At 44.4% G+C, this 17,447-nt stretch overlaps 1 protein-coding gene across 1 annotated transcript in view; it reads left to right on the forward strand.

Moving 5' to 3' along the window:
- Positions 1 to 1,236: 1,236 nt before the first annotated feature.
- The window catches only part of GK5 (glycerol kinase 5), a gene marked incomplete at both ends in the record, with an annotated part of 50,599 nt that continues 34,388 nt past the window's right edge, over positions 1,237 to 17,447 (forward strand). The window contains 4 exons of the mRNA XM_080934924.1: positions 1,237 to 1,398; positions 8,847 to 8,940; positions 11,891 to 11,966; positions 17,096 to 17,189. Of these exons, the coding sequence (XP_080791050.1) occupies positions 1,237 to 1,398; positions 8,847 to 8,940; positions 11,891 to 11,966; positions 17,096 to 17,189 (426 nt within the window). The remainder of the gene's footprint in view (positions 1,399 to 8,846; positions 8,941 to 11,890; positions 11,967 to 17,095; positions 17,190 to 17,447) is intronic.

The raw sequence follows: 17,447 nt of genomic DNA on the forward strand, positions 1-17,447 counted from the left end.
GTATGAGGACTGGAGTTTGACGCCCCGCACCCATGATAAGAACATATATAATCCCAGGTAGCCTTAGGTCCTAGTAAGAGATTGCCATGAGGAACAAGCTCAAACTTTACTCATGGTTCTCAGGCTCTGTCTTCCCTCTGGTATTTGTTCTGTTTCAGTTTCTCAAGAGAACTAGACAACATAGGACTATTAGTCACGCATACAACGCTGGGAAGTCAAATATAGACTCATGACCAATTGGTCAGCAACCATATAAGGCAGAGCTGCACCATATGGAGCAAACAGGTATTGCTGTGCAGACACAGACTATCAAGAGAAGCCACGAACAAACAAAAATAAACATGGAGTTCACATTCAAGCTTCAAGTGACAGCCCAAATCCAATTTGGCAACTCTGTGGAAAGCAAGTAGGCTAACAGGGTAATATGAACAAGAAAATATTTCTTTAAGCTGTTAAGTTACCCACAAAACATTTTCGTGAGATTTAAACGTTCTTTCTGTGTCGCTGCAAAGGCCGTTCGTTCCATACAACACTTGGACATCAATTCATTGCGGTGTATAAATCATGTTAAGTTTTTCTGGGAAGAGACTTCATGAGGAACCTCCTTTACTTTCGGCTAAATGTGTTCTCATGGGACTGGAAAGATGGCTCACTGGTTAAGAGCACTAGTTGCTTTTGTTGAAGACTGGAGTTCAGTTCTCATCGCCTCCGTGGCAGTTCGCAATCATTGGACGTCCTCTTCTGACCTCTACAGGCACCAGGAACATGTGGATCACATACATAAAGACAGGCAAAAAATTAAGCGACATTTTAAAAAGTTAAAATTTTTTTCATATTACTTGATGTTTCCTAACAGACATTCATAAAAAGTAGTCTGGGCTAGAAGGGAACTAAAAAGTTTCAAAGTAAAGATCGCTGAGCCGAGATATACAGCACAGCGCTCCAGTAGACGCCATCTTTGCCAAGTTCCCAGGAGCAGCACGGCGCGCGGCCCTGACGTCACGGTGCTAGGGGCGGAGCGTGGGGTAGCGGGGCCTCCGAAGGGGCTAAGCGAGGCGGGGCGGGGTCTCGTGAAAGGGTGGAGCCGAATCTCGCAGAGGGGCGGGGCGGTGGTCTCGCGGGGGGCGGGGCAGGGCGCGGCGTGGGCGGGGCGGGGCGGCGAGCGCTCTGCCCGGGGTCTGGCGTTTATAGGTCTGTGCTGGCGGGCCCGTGGCGGCCGCAGTGTTCGGGGTCGCGATGTCAGGGCACCAGGCGGGTGCAGAGCAGCGGCGCGAGGAGCCGAGCGCGCCGGCCTCTTCGCCTTCTCGCTTCGTGCTGGGGCTGGACGTGGGCAGCACGGTGATCCGCTGCCACGTCTATGACCGGACGGCGCGGGTGCGAGGCTCCAGCGCGCAGAAGGTGACTAGGCGCGGCGGGTGGGTCTGGGGCTCCGACTGCACCGTCGCTCTTCCTGCACCTCTGGGGGGCTCGGGCCGGCGTGGCCCGGTGCTTGTCGCTCGTTTCCTGTCCCGCGGGACCCAGCTCCCTAGCTTTACCTGGGTGGAACCGAGGTGATTGTTGGGGCAGCGCGGGCAGGTTGCTTGTCTGGACAGAAGGTGGTTTGTGTTTTGCCTGGGTTTTCTGCACTTCCTCATCGACCTTTCATTCCTTTTAGGTCTTCAGATTTTGAGGGAATGTAAACTATGTTTTCTTCGGTTGTCTTTAAAAACAGTTCGTTGCATTTATTGTCTGTGTGTCTGTGTGGGCTCGCGTGCTATGATACACATTTGGGAGTCAGAGAACAACTTTCTTGGGCATCGGTTTTCTCTTTCCACCGTGTTGGTCCCTGGGATTGAACTCAGGTCTTCAGGCTTGGCAGAAGTACTTTTACCTGCCAAGACACCTTACTGGTTGTGATCACTGTTCCTAAAAGTGCTAGGTCCTCACATTAGCGTCTAACTTCCGTGGATACTGGAGACACTGAGCAAGTTTTAAAAGCTTTGTTATTCTTGCTTCTTTCCATATTTGAGAATTCATTAAAAAAAAAAAAATATCTTCTGGCTTGAAAAGCCTGTCAGAGCGTTGGTTGGTCTTTGTTAGCAAAGCCTCAAACCTCAGGCGATATTGTTCAACAGCCAATCCCCGTTTTAATGAAGCGCTGATTTCTACACAATGGCCAATGCAGTTAGTTAATTGGGTGCAGTGTTCTTACTTACTCCTCAATACTAACATCTTCCAACGTTTAAAATATTGACAAAGGAATATGAAAGCCATTTAACTTCTTCCCTACAGCACTGGGCTCCCCCTTTTTGTCCGGGTGCTATCCTCCATGGGCTAGGGTGAAAGTAAGTAGTAGTGACTGTCCTGAGAATTTACTTTGAAACGTTTCCTTCACGGTTCTGTGCTAGGAGGTGAGTTGCAGCGACTGCCGCAGCTCCCTCTGGCTAGCTGTGTAGGAGACTGCCCACCCACTCGGTCCATCCCTGTTCCAACCGAGGCACATACTGAACTTGTCTTATTGCAGGTCTTTATCACAAGCACAACGATACTTCTTAGTTTTTCTTACAGTTCTAGTCACAAAATACTTTTGCTGAAATGGTGCATTTAAAAAAAAATTTTTTTAAATTAAGGAATGAGTATTTGGTTCAAAAAGGAGATGGTTCAGAGGGTGAAAAGAATTTCCATTGCTCCTAAGCCTGACAACTTGAATTGGATCTCTGGGACCAACAAAGAGAAAGGAGAGAGCAAGTTGTCTGCTAACCTGAGCACGTTAAACTATGGCACAAGTGCCACCTCTAAGCAAATACATATTATGAAAAAATTTTAAGTTGGTAGAAAATACAGTGGCATAGTTGTTGCATAATTTGAGGAAGATTGTTTTTTTTTTTTTTTTTTTTTAGAAAGTATTGGGGTTTGGTGGTGCACATCTTTAATTCCAGGACCTAGGAGATAGAGGCAGCAGATGGGTCTCTGAGTTTAAGGCCAGCCTGCCTTGTTTACAGATGGAGTTCTGGGACAGCCAGAGCTATGTAGAGAAGATGCTTGGGAAATGATGTGAAGAACCCTGTCTTTGGAATGCTAAGCACTGTCCTAAATTGTGATAGTTGATGTCAGTACTTAAAGGTGTGCTTGGGGGCAGATAACTACATACATAAATAAATTGTAGTGAGTTTTGTTTGTGTTTGTGTATTTGTGGTTTTAGGCTGGTCTGGAACTCTCTGTAGCATAGGCTAGGCTGGAAGTAGGAATCTCCCCACCCCATCCCATCTCTACTGAGACAACACCAGTTTTGCTTAGGTGCAAGTTTTTAAGAATAATTTTATGTCTGTTGTGTCTAGTGATAAACCATGGGACTTTCTTTGGCTATTCTAGAGTTCTGGCCTGGTATGTGCAAGGTCCTGGGTGTTGTGTTATTCCAACCAACAAGGAGAAAAAGAGGCAATGCCTGGGGCAGTGCTGCAGAGAGCTGAATTCACTGAGAACGAGGTTTTGCCGGTCTATACTGAGAACTTAGCACTTTAGTACTTCACGGGTACAGAGTAAATAACATGAGAGCTGAGTGTAGTGGCACACATCTGTAATCCTCATGCTTAGAGGGCAGAGGCAATCGGAGCTCTGTGAGTTCGAGGCCAGTCTGTCCTTCATAGCGGCTTCCAGGACAAACCAGGACTCCACAGTGAGTCTCAAAATCAAAATAACGAAAATGCTAGGGATTCAGTTTCCCTCATAGGTTCCGTGACTTAGCCGTACAGTTTGTGTTTGTCTTCTCAGTGGAAGTTACACCTCTTCTTATATAATGGAAAGATTATTCATAGAAACCTAAAACCTTAGTGTAGGAGGATTTGTTTCATATAGCCAAACAAGGCATGTAGAAAAGAAATAAAAGGAGAAAGAGACCATCCTTTGGATACATGAGCAGGACAGGCTTCCAGGATCTTTAAGCTAAAATTCAAATCCAAACATGAACCTTTGCATTCAGTTTGTATGAGGCTTCTCAGTTATTCTTTCTTTCCATTTTTTATGGTGGTGCAGGGAATACCCACCCCACCCCCACCCCTCACACAAGATTCTGCATGTTACATCCTTAACCCCACTAATTTTATCCCTCCACCCCCTTTGTACCATTGATGACCTAAGATCAATTCCTGGGACCCACATGGTAGGAGAGAACTGACTCATCCAAGTTGACCTCTGACCTCCTTTTGTGCTCTGTGGCATTTACACACACACACACACACACACACACACACACAATACTAAATAAAGGTCTTTATAATGGTCAGTTGAATATTAGTGTTAAATGCTACAACAGTGGACCATCTTTGAAGCCCTCACATATGTTTTGGAAATTGGAGAACATTTATCGTGCTCTTTCCCAGAAGGACATGGTGCTTCTGTGGAACTCATAAAATGTGATGCTTGGAAGAACAGGATCCAAAGTCCCAGCCCAGAGGGATCGAGGCCTCCAGGATCGGCAAGCCGTGTTCACTCTTAAAAACAGTCTCTGGCTTTCAATCAACTGAAGATATTTTTCTCTTGGTTTTCACTGTTTTCTTCTGTCGTGGCTTTATTCCTCTTCTGTAGGGGACACATTTCTCATGTTACATGGTTAGGGTTTCCAGTGGTTTGAGGATTAACTGTTAGAATCTTGGACAGCCAGTGTGGTGCTTCCTGGAGCTGTAGAATCTGTAAGAGGTGGGTCCCAGGGAGAAATCGTTAAATCATAAGGGAGCTGCCTTTAGAAGGGATTAAGGTACTTCCCTGTTTAGCACACAAGAGATGTTGTTGTAACTGCAGGAACACTGCCTTCCTGTTCTCTGCTTCCTGTCTTTTTCTCCTCCTCCTCTTTTTCCTCCTCCTCCTTTCCCTCCTCCTCTCTTCTCCTTTCTCTTTTCCCTCTCTTCCTCCTTCCCCTTTCTTTTCTTTTTTCTCTTCCCCTCCATTCTCCTCCCTCCTCCTCTCCTCTCCCTATCTGCTCATACTCCCCCCTTCCCCCCTTTCTGGTGACTTCAAACTCCTGGCGATACTCCTGTCCAAGACTCCCAAGTGCTCAGATCATAGAGGTGTGTCACCATACTGGCAATTTCTTCTTGGGTGTGTCCTAGATACATGATGTTTCTTCCACCATGATAGGATGCAGCCAGGGGAGTCCTTGCTGAATTAATGGGGGAGGGGGCTGGAGGGGGGACTGTGATGTTGAACTATCAACTTCTAAAACTGAACCATAAAAACCTCTGGTGAAAATGGGCATGGCTTGAGCTGTCCATCAGTGTAGGCGACATAATCCTGAAGTCCCACCTTGGAGGCTTGAAGGAGAGATACCCAAGTGAAGTTGTTTTGAGGGAGAGAAAATGTTGTCGCAATTGAAACATTCTAACATAATTAGAAAAGCCTCGCAAATTGTTTGGTGGGAGGAGAATAGTTTTTGTTAAACCTGCTTCCTAGGAACTCCTCATCTTCGCTGCTTCTTCCTTGTCGGATAGTTTCTTCAAATGGTACTTCTGGTGGGCTTCCTGCTCATTTTTCAGCATCTAAAGCGCCGAACTCTGGCTGAGATTTTAAGATCAGCCTCTCCAGGGAGCACCTGGCACCTGCTGTCGGGTGAGGAGAAGCAGCAGCGTGGTAAGGGGCTTCAGGGAGCCTTACGGAGACTTTACCCCCTTTCCAGGGCTCAGCCAGCCTAGAATCTTCCCCTCTCTGCTAAGGACTCTTCTTAGAGTTTGTGTGACTAGCACACACCCCTTGGTCTCTGCAGCGCATTATAAGGAAGGATGAGAGAGACCTGAGAGAGAAACTGGCTCAGGTCTCACAGAGCATTATAAGGAAGGATGATTTTGCTTGGAGGGAAACGGTGAAGGAGTTGAAGGGACTCCTTAGGACATTGTCTTCTGTGCAACCACGTAGGGCTTTGTCTTTGTGCCAAGCTTTCCCACCTGCCAGTTCTTTGTTCAAATTAAAATCATTTGTTAAATCCACCCTGACCCTGTTTGTTCTCTTCTCTTTGTTCTCTTTCTGTTGCCTGATTTTTAAGATAGGGTCTGTTCCTAATCCAAGCTGCCCTGGCACTCAAACCAGACCTCCCCAGTGCCAGGATGACAGGTGTGTGGCCCATACCTAGTCGACTTTATTTCTGTTGTTTTTTCTTGTATCAGAGTCGGGGATAAATATATTTGTTTGAGCTGTCAGTTAAACTTTAGGCTATAGGCTCTTAAAAGATCTTTAAAGGTTATTTTAGATTTTTGTTTATGTCTTTGTATGTTTGTGTCTGAGAATGTATGCTGCATGTATGCCAGTGCCTGGAGTTAAAGATGGGTGTGAACCGCCGGACAGGAGTTCTGGGAACCGAACTCAGTTACTAGTGTCATGTCCCAAGGAGTCAGTCACAGAGGCAGAGACAGGCCGATCACTGCAGCCTGTGCACACACACTTGTGCACCTGCACACAAGTTGGATGTGACAGTGCATGCTTTAATCATGGGGGCTGAGGCAGGAGGGGCAACGTGAGGAGTTACTCTGCAGCCTGCCATCCCTTAAAATGTGCTACGGAAAACATTTCCTCCTATTGGAATTAAAAGAGAACAATGGAGAAGGAAATGTCCTATACAGACTCCTTCAGTAAGTAGGTATGTCAGGGCTGTGTGATTCAGCTGATAGCCTTCTGAGATTCGCTCAAGCTGTGTGTATCCCTGGCTCATACCTGGTGTGTTGTTTTGTGTGTCTGCTCCTGGGGACTGAGCCAGGGCCTAGCACTCGCTTGGCAAATGTTCTGATGTTGAACTGAACCTCAAGCTCAGCCCATTCCATCTTATTTCTGATAGAAATCCGTCCCACGTGTGGTGTATTCATTCTCCTACTGAGGTACATTTAGATTGTTTCCAGTTTCTGGCAGTTACGAGTGGACAATGGGGGCGTGTGTTCTCAGTTCTCTGGGTAAGTGGTTGTGTTGGGGCATGTGGTAGATGAGTGTTTATCTTTTTATTTTTTTTTTAAAGACATAAACACATCATGTAGCCCTGGCTGGCCTAGAACTTAGTATGTAGACCAGGCTGCCCTCACAGAGATCCTCATAACTCTGCTTTCCGATTGCTAGGATTAAAGGAGCCGTTATGCCTGGAAAGGAACGTTATCTTAGTAAGAATTTGCTGCATGTGTATCTGTGCACCATGTGTGTGCCGTGTCCACAGGGACCAGAAGGAAGATAAGTGTGAGCTACCCTGTGGGTGCTGGGAATTGAGTCCAGGTCAACCGTGTAGCTGAGCACCTCTCCAGTCCCAGCTGATTTCTTTCCTTTTCTTTCTTCTGTTTGTTCATTTATTTTTTATTTTATTTTCTTAAAAATTTGGGCCTTCTTAGGGAACCCTGGGTGTCCTGTAACTCCTTATGGAGACCAAACTGGCCTTGGACTCAGAGAGATCCTCCTGCCTACGTTTCCCCAGTGCTGGGACTGAAATGCACTGTCACACCTAGCTAGCAATTCATATCTTTCTACCACCTTCGTGTGCGTATTTGCCATTCACACGTTTTTCTTGGGAAGTGCTTGTTTGCTGCTTTGCTCATCTTTGTTTTCGTTTTACGCGTTTTTAATTGGTCTGTTTATTTACTGGTTGAACTTTATATATTCAGAATCTAGGTCTTCTGCTGAATATGCAGCTATTTTCTATTATTAATGTGCACATTACAATTTAATTCTTTTCTCTTTCTTCCCTCCCCCTCTTCCCATCCTCTCCCTCTCCCTGCCCTTCCCTCTCTCCCCTCTCCTGTCCTCTTTTCCTCCATCCCCCTTCCTTTTCTCCCCCCCCTTTCCTCTCCCTGCCCTCCTCAGATTTTATGACACAGGGTGGTCTTGGACTGAGCTTCCTGCTTCTGCCTCCGATTACTAAGATTATAGGCATGTGATCCTCTTATGCCAGGAGCATCCATCTTCTTGATAGCCCTCTTGCCTTGTTTATTTATTTGTTTATGTATTTACATATTTATTTGTTTACTTCGGGTTTTTTGTTGTTGTTGTTTGATTTTAAGGAAAGGTCTCCCTGTGTAGTCTAGGCTGGTCTACAGCTCATGATCCTTCTGCCTTTGCCTCCCACATGTTGGGATCACAGTGGTGGCACTGTGCTTGGCTTATAGCTCTAAATTTCACATGTGTGCTTGTGTGTGCACCATCAAGCGGTCAGGTGGGCAGCGGTCTCTCCTTCATTCTCCTGTGCCTTTAGTTACTCTTCAGGGACACATCCCGACCAGTGCAGTGTGAACCCAGGAGTTAGTCCACAGCCTCCTGAGCTATATTCCTCCCTAGCTGCCTTTTTCTTTCTCTCTTTTAATTTACTTTTGCTGTTAATTTTGAGAAAGGGTTTTGCTATGTAGCCCAGGCTGATCTGGAACTCAAAACATAGCTCAGGCTGTTCAGGCTCTCCTGCTGTTTCGGCTTCTGGGGTGCTGGCATGCCTCATGCCATTTTGTCCTCTGTGTAGCTCTGGCTGTCCTGGAACTTTCTCTGTAGACCAAGCTGGCCTCAAACTCACAGAGACCTTTCCACTTCTGCCCCCCAAGTACTGGGATTAAAGGCCTGTGCCACCAATTACATAACATCTTCATTGTAGAAATCTTGAAAAATAAATGAAAAGTTAAAATAAAATGTAAGCCCTCTATAAACACTCGAATGCTGCTGTATTGATAGATAACTTTTATTATTTCAACATTTCGAGGTGGGTAGAGAATGAACCTATGGTTTTGTGCATACTCAGCTCTCTTTTTAAACAGTAAAGATTAATTAAATGCAATTGTGTTAATTATGTTAACCAGTAGTTTAAGATGCAGATATTATTGGCTTGGTCTAATGTCATTCTCACTAAATCTTGTTTTCATGAATAGGTAGAAAATGTTTACCCTCAACCTGGCTGGGTTGAAATCGACCCTGATGCTCTCTGGGCTCAGTTTGTTGCTGTAATAAAAGACGCTGTCAAAGGTAATGGGATTTACAAAGAGACTGGAGTCCACAGTGGACTTTTCCATGATGAGATTTCCTCAGATTTGGGGAGAATTTTGTGGATTGCTAAATGTATAATATACACACAATTTTTATATAATATATATGACCTTTTATATATCATGTATAAATACATATTTATAAATAATAGATAGGTAAACATTTTTAAATGTCACATACCATTTGTATTTGAGATCAGTTTAAGCTGCTTAGGAAACTCTGTCTTACAAAAAGAAAAAATAAGAGTTCTGGAGAGATGGTCCAGTTGTTATTTTAGAGGAACTAGTTTGGCTTCTCAGCACCAACATCTACTGGCTTAGCACAGCCTGTTCCTCCAGCTTCAGGGATCCAGTGCCCTCTTCTAGCCTCTGCAGGGATTGCATTCACACCCACACACATATACACTTAAATATATAGTATATATAATATTATATATACAATACAAAAATTATATACATATAATTTATATATACATATATGTGTGTGTATATATATATGTGTGTGTGTGTGTATATATATGTTTTTGTTTCTGAGACAGGGTCTCCCTGTAGCTTTGTTGTTACAGAGCTCACTCTGTAGACCAGACTACCCTAGATCAGGGAGATCCACCTGCCTCTGCCTCCCAAGTGCTGATATTAAAGATGTATACCACCATTGCCTGCCTACTATTTTTTAAATGGGGGAACAAAAGCTGTTTTTAGTGTAATGTTTACAAGCATTGCAAGTTCAGGGAAGGGGACTGGGTTGCTTTTCCCTTTTGTCTTCTTAGATTTTAATCTTTCGGAATTTTATGAGTTGTAAGAATAAAGAGTTGATGGATACATACTACTCCTCTACTCGACTGCCCTAGTCAGGGCTGTTAGTGATGTTACTGAACACTCTGGCCAAAAGCAGCTTGGGAAGGCAGAGTTCTTTCATCTTACAGCCTCATGGAGGGCAGAGCCGGAACCTGGAGGCAGGAACTCCAGGCAGGAACTGAAGCAGAGGCTGTGGAGCAGTGTTGCTTACTGGCTTGCTTCCCTGGCTTGCTCATCTTGCCTTCAACATCAGCACACCCACCTGGGCATAGCATCCCCCACAGAAGACTGGATCCTTCCACATGAATTGTTAATCAAGAAAACGTCCCACAAGCTTGTCTACTGGCTAATCTGACAGAGGCATTTTCTCAGTTGAGGGTCTTTCTTAGGTGACTCAAGCTTCTGTTAAACCAACAAGCTAACCAGTGCAATAGAGAAGCTCAGTCTTACTTTGTGGTTCTCAGCAAACTTCCCCAGCTGAGCTCTTTGGCCAGTTGTGCCTAAATACTCCAAGGTGATCTTATAGGAAAGGGGCACTTCCTGTGTGACTAAGAGGCATCCTCACACTCCTCAGGCAATATACATTAAAACCGCTTCCATCGAGGCAGTGATCCCAGCTACCCCAGAGGCAGAGGTAGGCAAATATCCAAGAGTTTTAAGCCAGCTTGGTCTACAAAAGGAGTTTCAGGACAGCAGAGGCTACACAGAGAAATCCTGTCTCCAAAAAACAAAAAAGCAAAAACAAAAAAACTGAACCCTACTTCCCAGTACTTACTCCCCAGTACTTCCTCCTCAGTACTTCCCAGTACTTACTCTTCAGTACTTACCAGTACTTACTCCCCAGTACTTCTCAGTACTTACTCTCCAATACTTCCCAGTACTTACTCCTCAGTACTTCCCAGTACTTACTCTCCAGTACTTCCCAGTACTTACTCCCCAGTATTTCCCAGTACTTACTCTTCAGTACTTTCCAGTACTTACTCCCCAGTATTTCCCAGTACTTACTCCTCAGTACTTCCCAGTACTTACTCTTCAGTACTTCCCAGTACTTACTCCCCAGTACTTCCCAGTACTTACTCCTCAGTACTTCCCAGTACTTACCCCCAGTACTTCCCAGTACTTATCCTTCAGTACTTCTGAGTACTTCTCTTACCTTCAGTTAACAGATAACTTTATTTTCGGTCTCAAATCCAAGCATGTGTGACATTTATGCAGCTGGCAGTCTGCTCCGCCACCTAGAGCTTGCTCTTTTTGAGACTGATAGTTAAATTAAAAAAATATTTTTTTCTTTGCATACCCATACCTGAATGTCTGTCCACTCTGGCTGTACCTGATGCTTGTGGAAGCCAGAAGAGGACAGCAACCACGCACTAACAAACAAAAATAAATCTTTACAAAGTAACAAAAAGTAACAACCAAACCCCTTAATGCCCACTTAGTGGAGGGCCATCCTCTACTTCCCACCCTTAGCTGGTGGGACAAGAGGATTGTGGCTGAGCTAAATAATGAGATGGGGCCAGCCTGGGCTACAGAGTGAGCTTTAGCTCAGAAAAACTCAATGTTTTTATTTCGATACTTAGCATCTCTTTGTGTTGAAAAATATGACGTCAGCTTCAGTAATTACACTAATTTCTGTGGAGACTTTAATTCGCCATCGCCGGTAGCTTCTGCTGTTATTGCTTATCACCTAAATTAAGATCTAGGTTTTTGGTGTCGTCAGGAGAAAAATAGTGTGATTGATGTTTGTTTGTTTTTTTTCCAGTCGTTTTGTTTTATTTTTTAATAATTTATTTTTATCTTATTTTATTTACCATGGTGCTTTGCCTGCATGTGTGGGGGCTGCTGGATCCCCTGCAAACTTGTGGGTGCTAGAAATTGAACTCTGGTCCTCTGGAGAGCAGCCAGTGCTTTTAACCGCTGAGCCATCTCCTCAGCTCCCCATTTTCAGTTTTAAAAGGGCAGTTCTTGTTATTATTAGGACATCTTTTTTTTTTTCTTTTAAATATATGGAATGCAAAATTATCTTAGCTTTGTTAACTGGACTCAGTCTTGTCAGAGACTCCATGCTGTGCTTAGTTGCATGGTTAAACATCACTGGGTTTTAAACATGTCTTCTCTGTCTTGACCTTCAGCCGCAGGGGTGCAGATGAATCAAATTGCTGGTCTTGGCATATCAACGCAGAGAGCTACTTTTATTACATGGAACAAGTAAGTGCTTTGTGGGGCCCACCCTGCTTCAGGGGGTTGGCTGCTTGGGGAACCTCTCTGGGGAGTGTTCAGTTTGTGAATGGCGGACAGTTGTGTTTGGCTGAGCGAGTTTAAAATGGGCTCATATCCTTTGCTGGTCATCTGAGCTTAACTTACTCAAAATAATGAGAAAGAAGCAAGGCATGGTGCCTACTTCAGTAGTATTATAATGAAATTAAAACCACACAGTAGAGCAGGAGAAATGGCTCAAAGGCTAAGAGCACTGACTGCTCTTCCAGAGGTCCTGAGTTCAATTCCCAGCAACCACATGGTGGCTCAGAACCATCTGTGATGAGATCTGATGCCCTCTTCTGGTATGTAGGCAGAACACTGTATACATGGTACGTGAATAAATCTTTTTTTTTTTTTTAAATCAATTTCTCAAAATTGGAGAAAAAAGAAATTAGTCAGTTATTTAAGGTCCCTTAGAGACTAGAGCCAGGATTCCCAGCTCTCTTTTGGCTTTGTTATTTGTTTCTCTCCCTGCCCCTTTTCCCAGTGCTGAGGATTGGACCAGGGCCTCGGGGCCAGGCCAGCACTCTTCCACTGAGCAGCCCCTCAGCCCCAAATTGTTGTGTTTTCTGTTCTTTTTTTTTTTCTTTTCTGTTTGATTTTGTTTTTAACTGTGAAACCTGATTTTTAAATTACTCCTGTTTTGCCCTCAACCCCCCCCCCACTTTTAAAATTAAAAAGGAGCTGGACGATGTGGTTGCTTGTGTGTTCTGTCCCCCCTTCCACCTCTGAATCTGGGTCTGGAGGATTGCTTAAGTCCAAGACCAGCCCAGCTTCAGAGGTGTATCAGAATGAAAACAGAAACAAAGCTGTACAATGTTTTTTATTCAATCAAAGCTCTGGACTCTGTAGACATCTTGAGCTTGGGCAGTCAGGTGACAGGAAGACTTAAGCTTGCCAGTAGAATCAGGGTGAATCCCCAAAGGTCTGGCTTTTCATTCTGTATGAGGCAAGACCTGTAACTCCAGCATTCAGATGGCCGAGGTGGGAAGATTGCTACCAGTGCGGTTCATGGCTAGCCTGGGCTATACGGTAAAACCTTGTCTCAAAGACAAATTTTAAAAAGCCTGTAATACTGCACAAATCCAGGTGAGCTGCATATCTACCCAGTGGCACCTGGCCCTTCGCAGGACAGTGGATGTTTTGTGCATTGTCCATGTTCCAAACCTTAGAATGAACCCAAATGTCTCCGGACATTGTAGAATGGCTCTCACTGGCGAATCCTCAGCAGAAGCCTCCAGAAGTAGCCATATTCCCTGTTAGAGACTCTGGAAGAAAGAGAGCAGGCCACAGTTTTACACTGAGGTTTGCTTCCCTCCCAAATTTAAAGAGGTTCGGGGTGGGAGAGAGGCTGGCAAAGTGATGCCAAGGAAGATGTGAGGAGTGTGTGATTGGAAGGTGGAGGCTGGAGCGAGTACCAGAGGAGGAACTTGCTGGGGATTGTCCATATTGGTCAGAGTTGGAGGTGAGTCCCCTAGTTTGCTTTTGTGTCATCCATAGCAGGAAGGACATGTATTGGACAACAGTTTTTAATGTGACAGTGGGAATTTTAGAAAAAGCAGGTCAGGTTCTGAGACAGTTCAGGTATTCTACTGGTGTAGCAGCCAAACAATTTATTGTGAGTTTGTTTTCTTGACTATCCTTTTTTTCGGTCTTGAAATGTTTATATTTTATGAGTTTTGGAAAACCTTTTTGGCGGCAGAATCGCAAATATAGAGAAGTTTTGCAGAAATGTGTATGGCCCTGTCCTTGTTTGCCAGTGAAATGGTGGGTGGGTTAGTGAGCTACTGTGCTGTGTCTGATGGTGGCGGCCACCTATTTTCCATAAATGCCAAAGACAGCACCAGGATGCATGGTGTGTGCATGTGTGTGTGTGTGCGCGCGCGCATACACATGTGTGCAAGAATGCATGTGAGCATAGATGTGTAGAGGCCAAATGTCAAGAGTAGGTATCTCCTGTTGGCCTCCACCTTAGTTTTGAGTCAGGGCTTTTCACTGAACCTGGAGCTGACCAGTTGGCTGGACTGTCCTTCAGTGCACACCTCTCCAGCTCCAGAATTACAGTCCGAACTGCTTGTGGCTTTGTACCACTGGCCAGCTCCCTGGTGGGCAGGGTAGCTTTGTTTGAGATAAGCATCCATTACCTAGTCCAGACCACCCTTGAGGTAATCCTCTTGCTTCAGCCTCCTGGACTCTCAGACAGCAGGTATGGGCCAGAAGGTTGGGCTTTGCTTTTCCTGATGTGGTGCAGTCCTGTCTTCAGGGCCATAGAAACTGAGTTTCCTCATGGGATTAATATCAAGAAGTTTAAAACTGTGAACTTCGTGTTTTCTTCTCAAATCCCCCTCATGGCCCCTCAAAGCCAGGAAGCTCAGAGTTGATGGCTTTCGGTCCTTCATGCTTTTTCCTGTTCCCTTGAGCTCAACCTTGTTTTCTTCATGTTTCGTCCACGGCGCGCTTAGCTTGCTTTCTGCAGTGATTGCGCGTGGTATTTCCTCCATTTCGCTGCTTTTGAAAAATCACCACTTGCTTGTTTCTTCAGTTGCTGAGTCTCTCTCGGGGAGATTTCACCAGCCGACTCCTGATCAGGGTGTGTGCCAATTAGCAGTGTAAATATGAGTCATAACTGGGATCACTCAGTCGCTGCTGAGCGTCCCGGGCTGTAGCTCTCCCTGCCTGCTGCTTTAGGAACTGAATACAAAGCTGATGCCACAGCAGCCCTGGGGGATTTTTATTCTCCATTGCAGGGTGTGTAAACTACCCTGTTCCTAGCCAAGCAGAGCTTTTACTGGAGCATTTGATGATTGTGTTAATAATGATTGTGCTTTTGATACCAAGTATGTTAAGAGCCACACACAGAAGGGTATAAAGTGTCACCAGGGTTGAAGGCAGCTTGTTTATGATAATGTCACTCATGTTCCTCTCTGTTCTCTCCTCTTAAAGAGCTAAACCTGACCTAGTTCTATGCTAGATGAGAATTTGCCTACATGCCTTCACGTAGGATCGACTTCTTGATTGTTTTGAGTTAGCTCCATTTTCATCTTTTGATTTTTCCCCCTCTTGAGCTGCACTAACCCTTCAGCTTTGCTGTGCCTGCCTAAGAGCCTTGGAGCACATAAGAGCCATTCTGTCAGAACACCTGCGGCTCCTTTGTCACCTTTCATCACAGCCTTTCTTCCCTCCTTACTTGCAAGCTGTCCTTAACTCACACTCGGGATCCTTGTATTTCTCCTTCACCGGCCTTGTGTCTGTTGTCTGTAAGCAATGGAGTGATTATTTCTTTGAGTGCCATGGTAAAAGTATATTCACTAGGGCAGTGATGCCTGTGTTCTGTTCACTGTTCTGTCTCTGACTTCTAGAACAATCCTTCATCAATGTTTGCTGAACTCCATGGAAGACTGACCGGGGGTACGGGCTGCTCAAGGGAATAGTGCAGTGATAGTTTTGGGAATTAAAGATAGTTACATTGACAGAGAAAAGGAACAGCTCAGAAAGAAGTTCTGGAGTGTGCAATTCACAGTTCAGGTTCAGTCCCCAGACTGTAAAAAATGAAGGAGGAGGAGGAAAAAGAGAAAGAGGAGGAAGTGAGGGAGGGAGGGAGGGAAGAAAGAGTGTGTGGGGGGGTGCTAGAGAGATGGCTCAGTGGTTAAGAGCACTGACTGCTCTTCCAGAGGTCCTGAGTTCAATTCCCAGCAACCACACAACCATCTGTAATGGGATCTAATGCTCTCTTCTGGTGTGTCTGAAGACAGCTACAGGGTACTCATATAAATAATAATAAAAATTTTTAAAAAGAAAAAGAAATAAGGGAAAAATATTAATATGCACATGGAGGTGTCTTAAAGGTGCCTCAAAGGAAAAAGGTGGTCTCATCTCCTCCTCCTTTTTCTCCTCCTCCTCTTCTTCATCTCTTAGGTTTGTACTGTTATAGTATTGATCCAGGGTTTGGTAGATTTTTTTATTTGCTTTGTCTTGTTCTTTAAATGAGAAAGGTGTAGCCTAGGTGAGCCATGAACTGATCTTCTTGCCTATTCAGTGTTCCTACTAGATTTCATCATGACTAAAAGATTGATTAATTGATTAGAGATAAAGTCTCACTCTCTCCCAGGTAGAGCAGGCTCCTGCTGCACTCTTTGCAAGCTTCCTGCTTTAAGCTTTTAACTTCTGAGATTACACGAGTGTGCCACCTGCTGAGCCATCTCACTGGCCCTGGGTTTTTCTTTATCGGATACATCTTGCTTATCGTATTAGATAGCCAGTTCTAAAGTCTGGAGATGTGGAGAGGTGGAGGACACTTCAGAGATGCTGTGGCTCAGAAGTTTGATTATGATTGTATCCAGCAGACCATGAAGAAGGGGGAACTATTGGCTTTTTTTGTTTATATTTATTTGTTTGTTTGTTTATTGAGACAAAATATTACTATGTATCCCTGGATGACCTGTATACACCAGGCTGTGCTGGAACTCAGGGAACTTCATCTGCCTCTGCTTTGTAATGCTGGGATTAAAGCATGTGCTACCATGCCAGGCCCATTGGCTTTTTGAAACACAGAACATGTCTGAAAGGCCTTGTCAGTAATTTTGTTATCACAAGTGTGCATGTTACATTGTTTCAAAAGGACAGGTATTTTGGGTAGAGTCTATTCAAAATCTGATCCTATATGTTACATAATATTTCTAGTTTTTTTTTTTTTGAGTGTGTATGTGTGTGGGGGGTGGTGGAGGTGATTCACTCCCTATTCCAGGCTTGCCTGAAACTCATGGCAGTCCTCCTGCTTCAGCCTCTCAAGTGCTGAATAAGCCATGGTCCAGCTAATGTTATATAATTGTTATGTCCTATGTTCGATTTATAAGAACCAAAGAGAATGCAATAGAAAGTTCCATTTAATTGATTGTAGTTTGAAAGTCTAGTGTGTTCTTTTTATTTGTTTTCTCTTTTGGCAGATCTTTTTTTTTCCCCCCTGTGCTAGGATGGAGCCTGGACCCACACGTTCTAAGTGTCCTGTTAATACCTCTAGTCCCCTGTGGCTGGCCTTTAATGTAGTATCTGATTTATACTCTACTATTTCCATTTCTTAGGAAAACAGGCCATCATTTTCATAACTTCATTAGTTGGCAAGACCTAAGGGCAGCTGAACTTGTAAAGTCCTGGAATAATTCTCTTACAATGAAGGTAATTTTTTCTAACCAAATGTTTTTTTATTTTTCTATAAATGTCTCTTAACTTTAGATTTAACTGTAGAGCCCCTACCTTTTATGTTTTAGGACATTAAGACTTAAAGAGGCAATCATTCATTTCCCCAAACAGTGAGATATACTACCCCCCCCCCCCACTGCATTGTGGTTGATATGTTTACAAAAAGATAAAGAGAGGGAGGGTATGTTCTTTGGAGGTGTGGTCAGGGGTGTGCCTCTGAGGGCCCATGCTGAG

This window comes from Micromys minutus (assembly GCF_963924665.1).
Source record: "Micromys minutus genome assembly, chromosome: 21".
Taxonomy (NCBI): domain Eukaryota; kingdom Metazoa; phylum Chordata; class Mammalia; order Rodentia; family Muridae; genus Micromys; species Micromys minutus.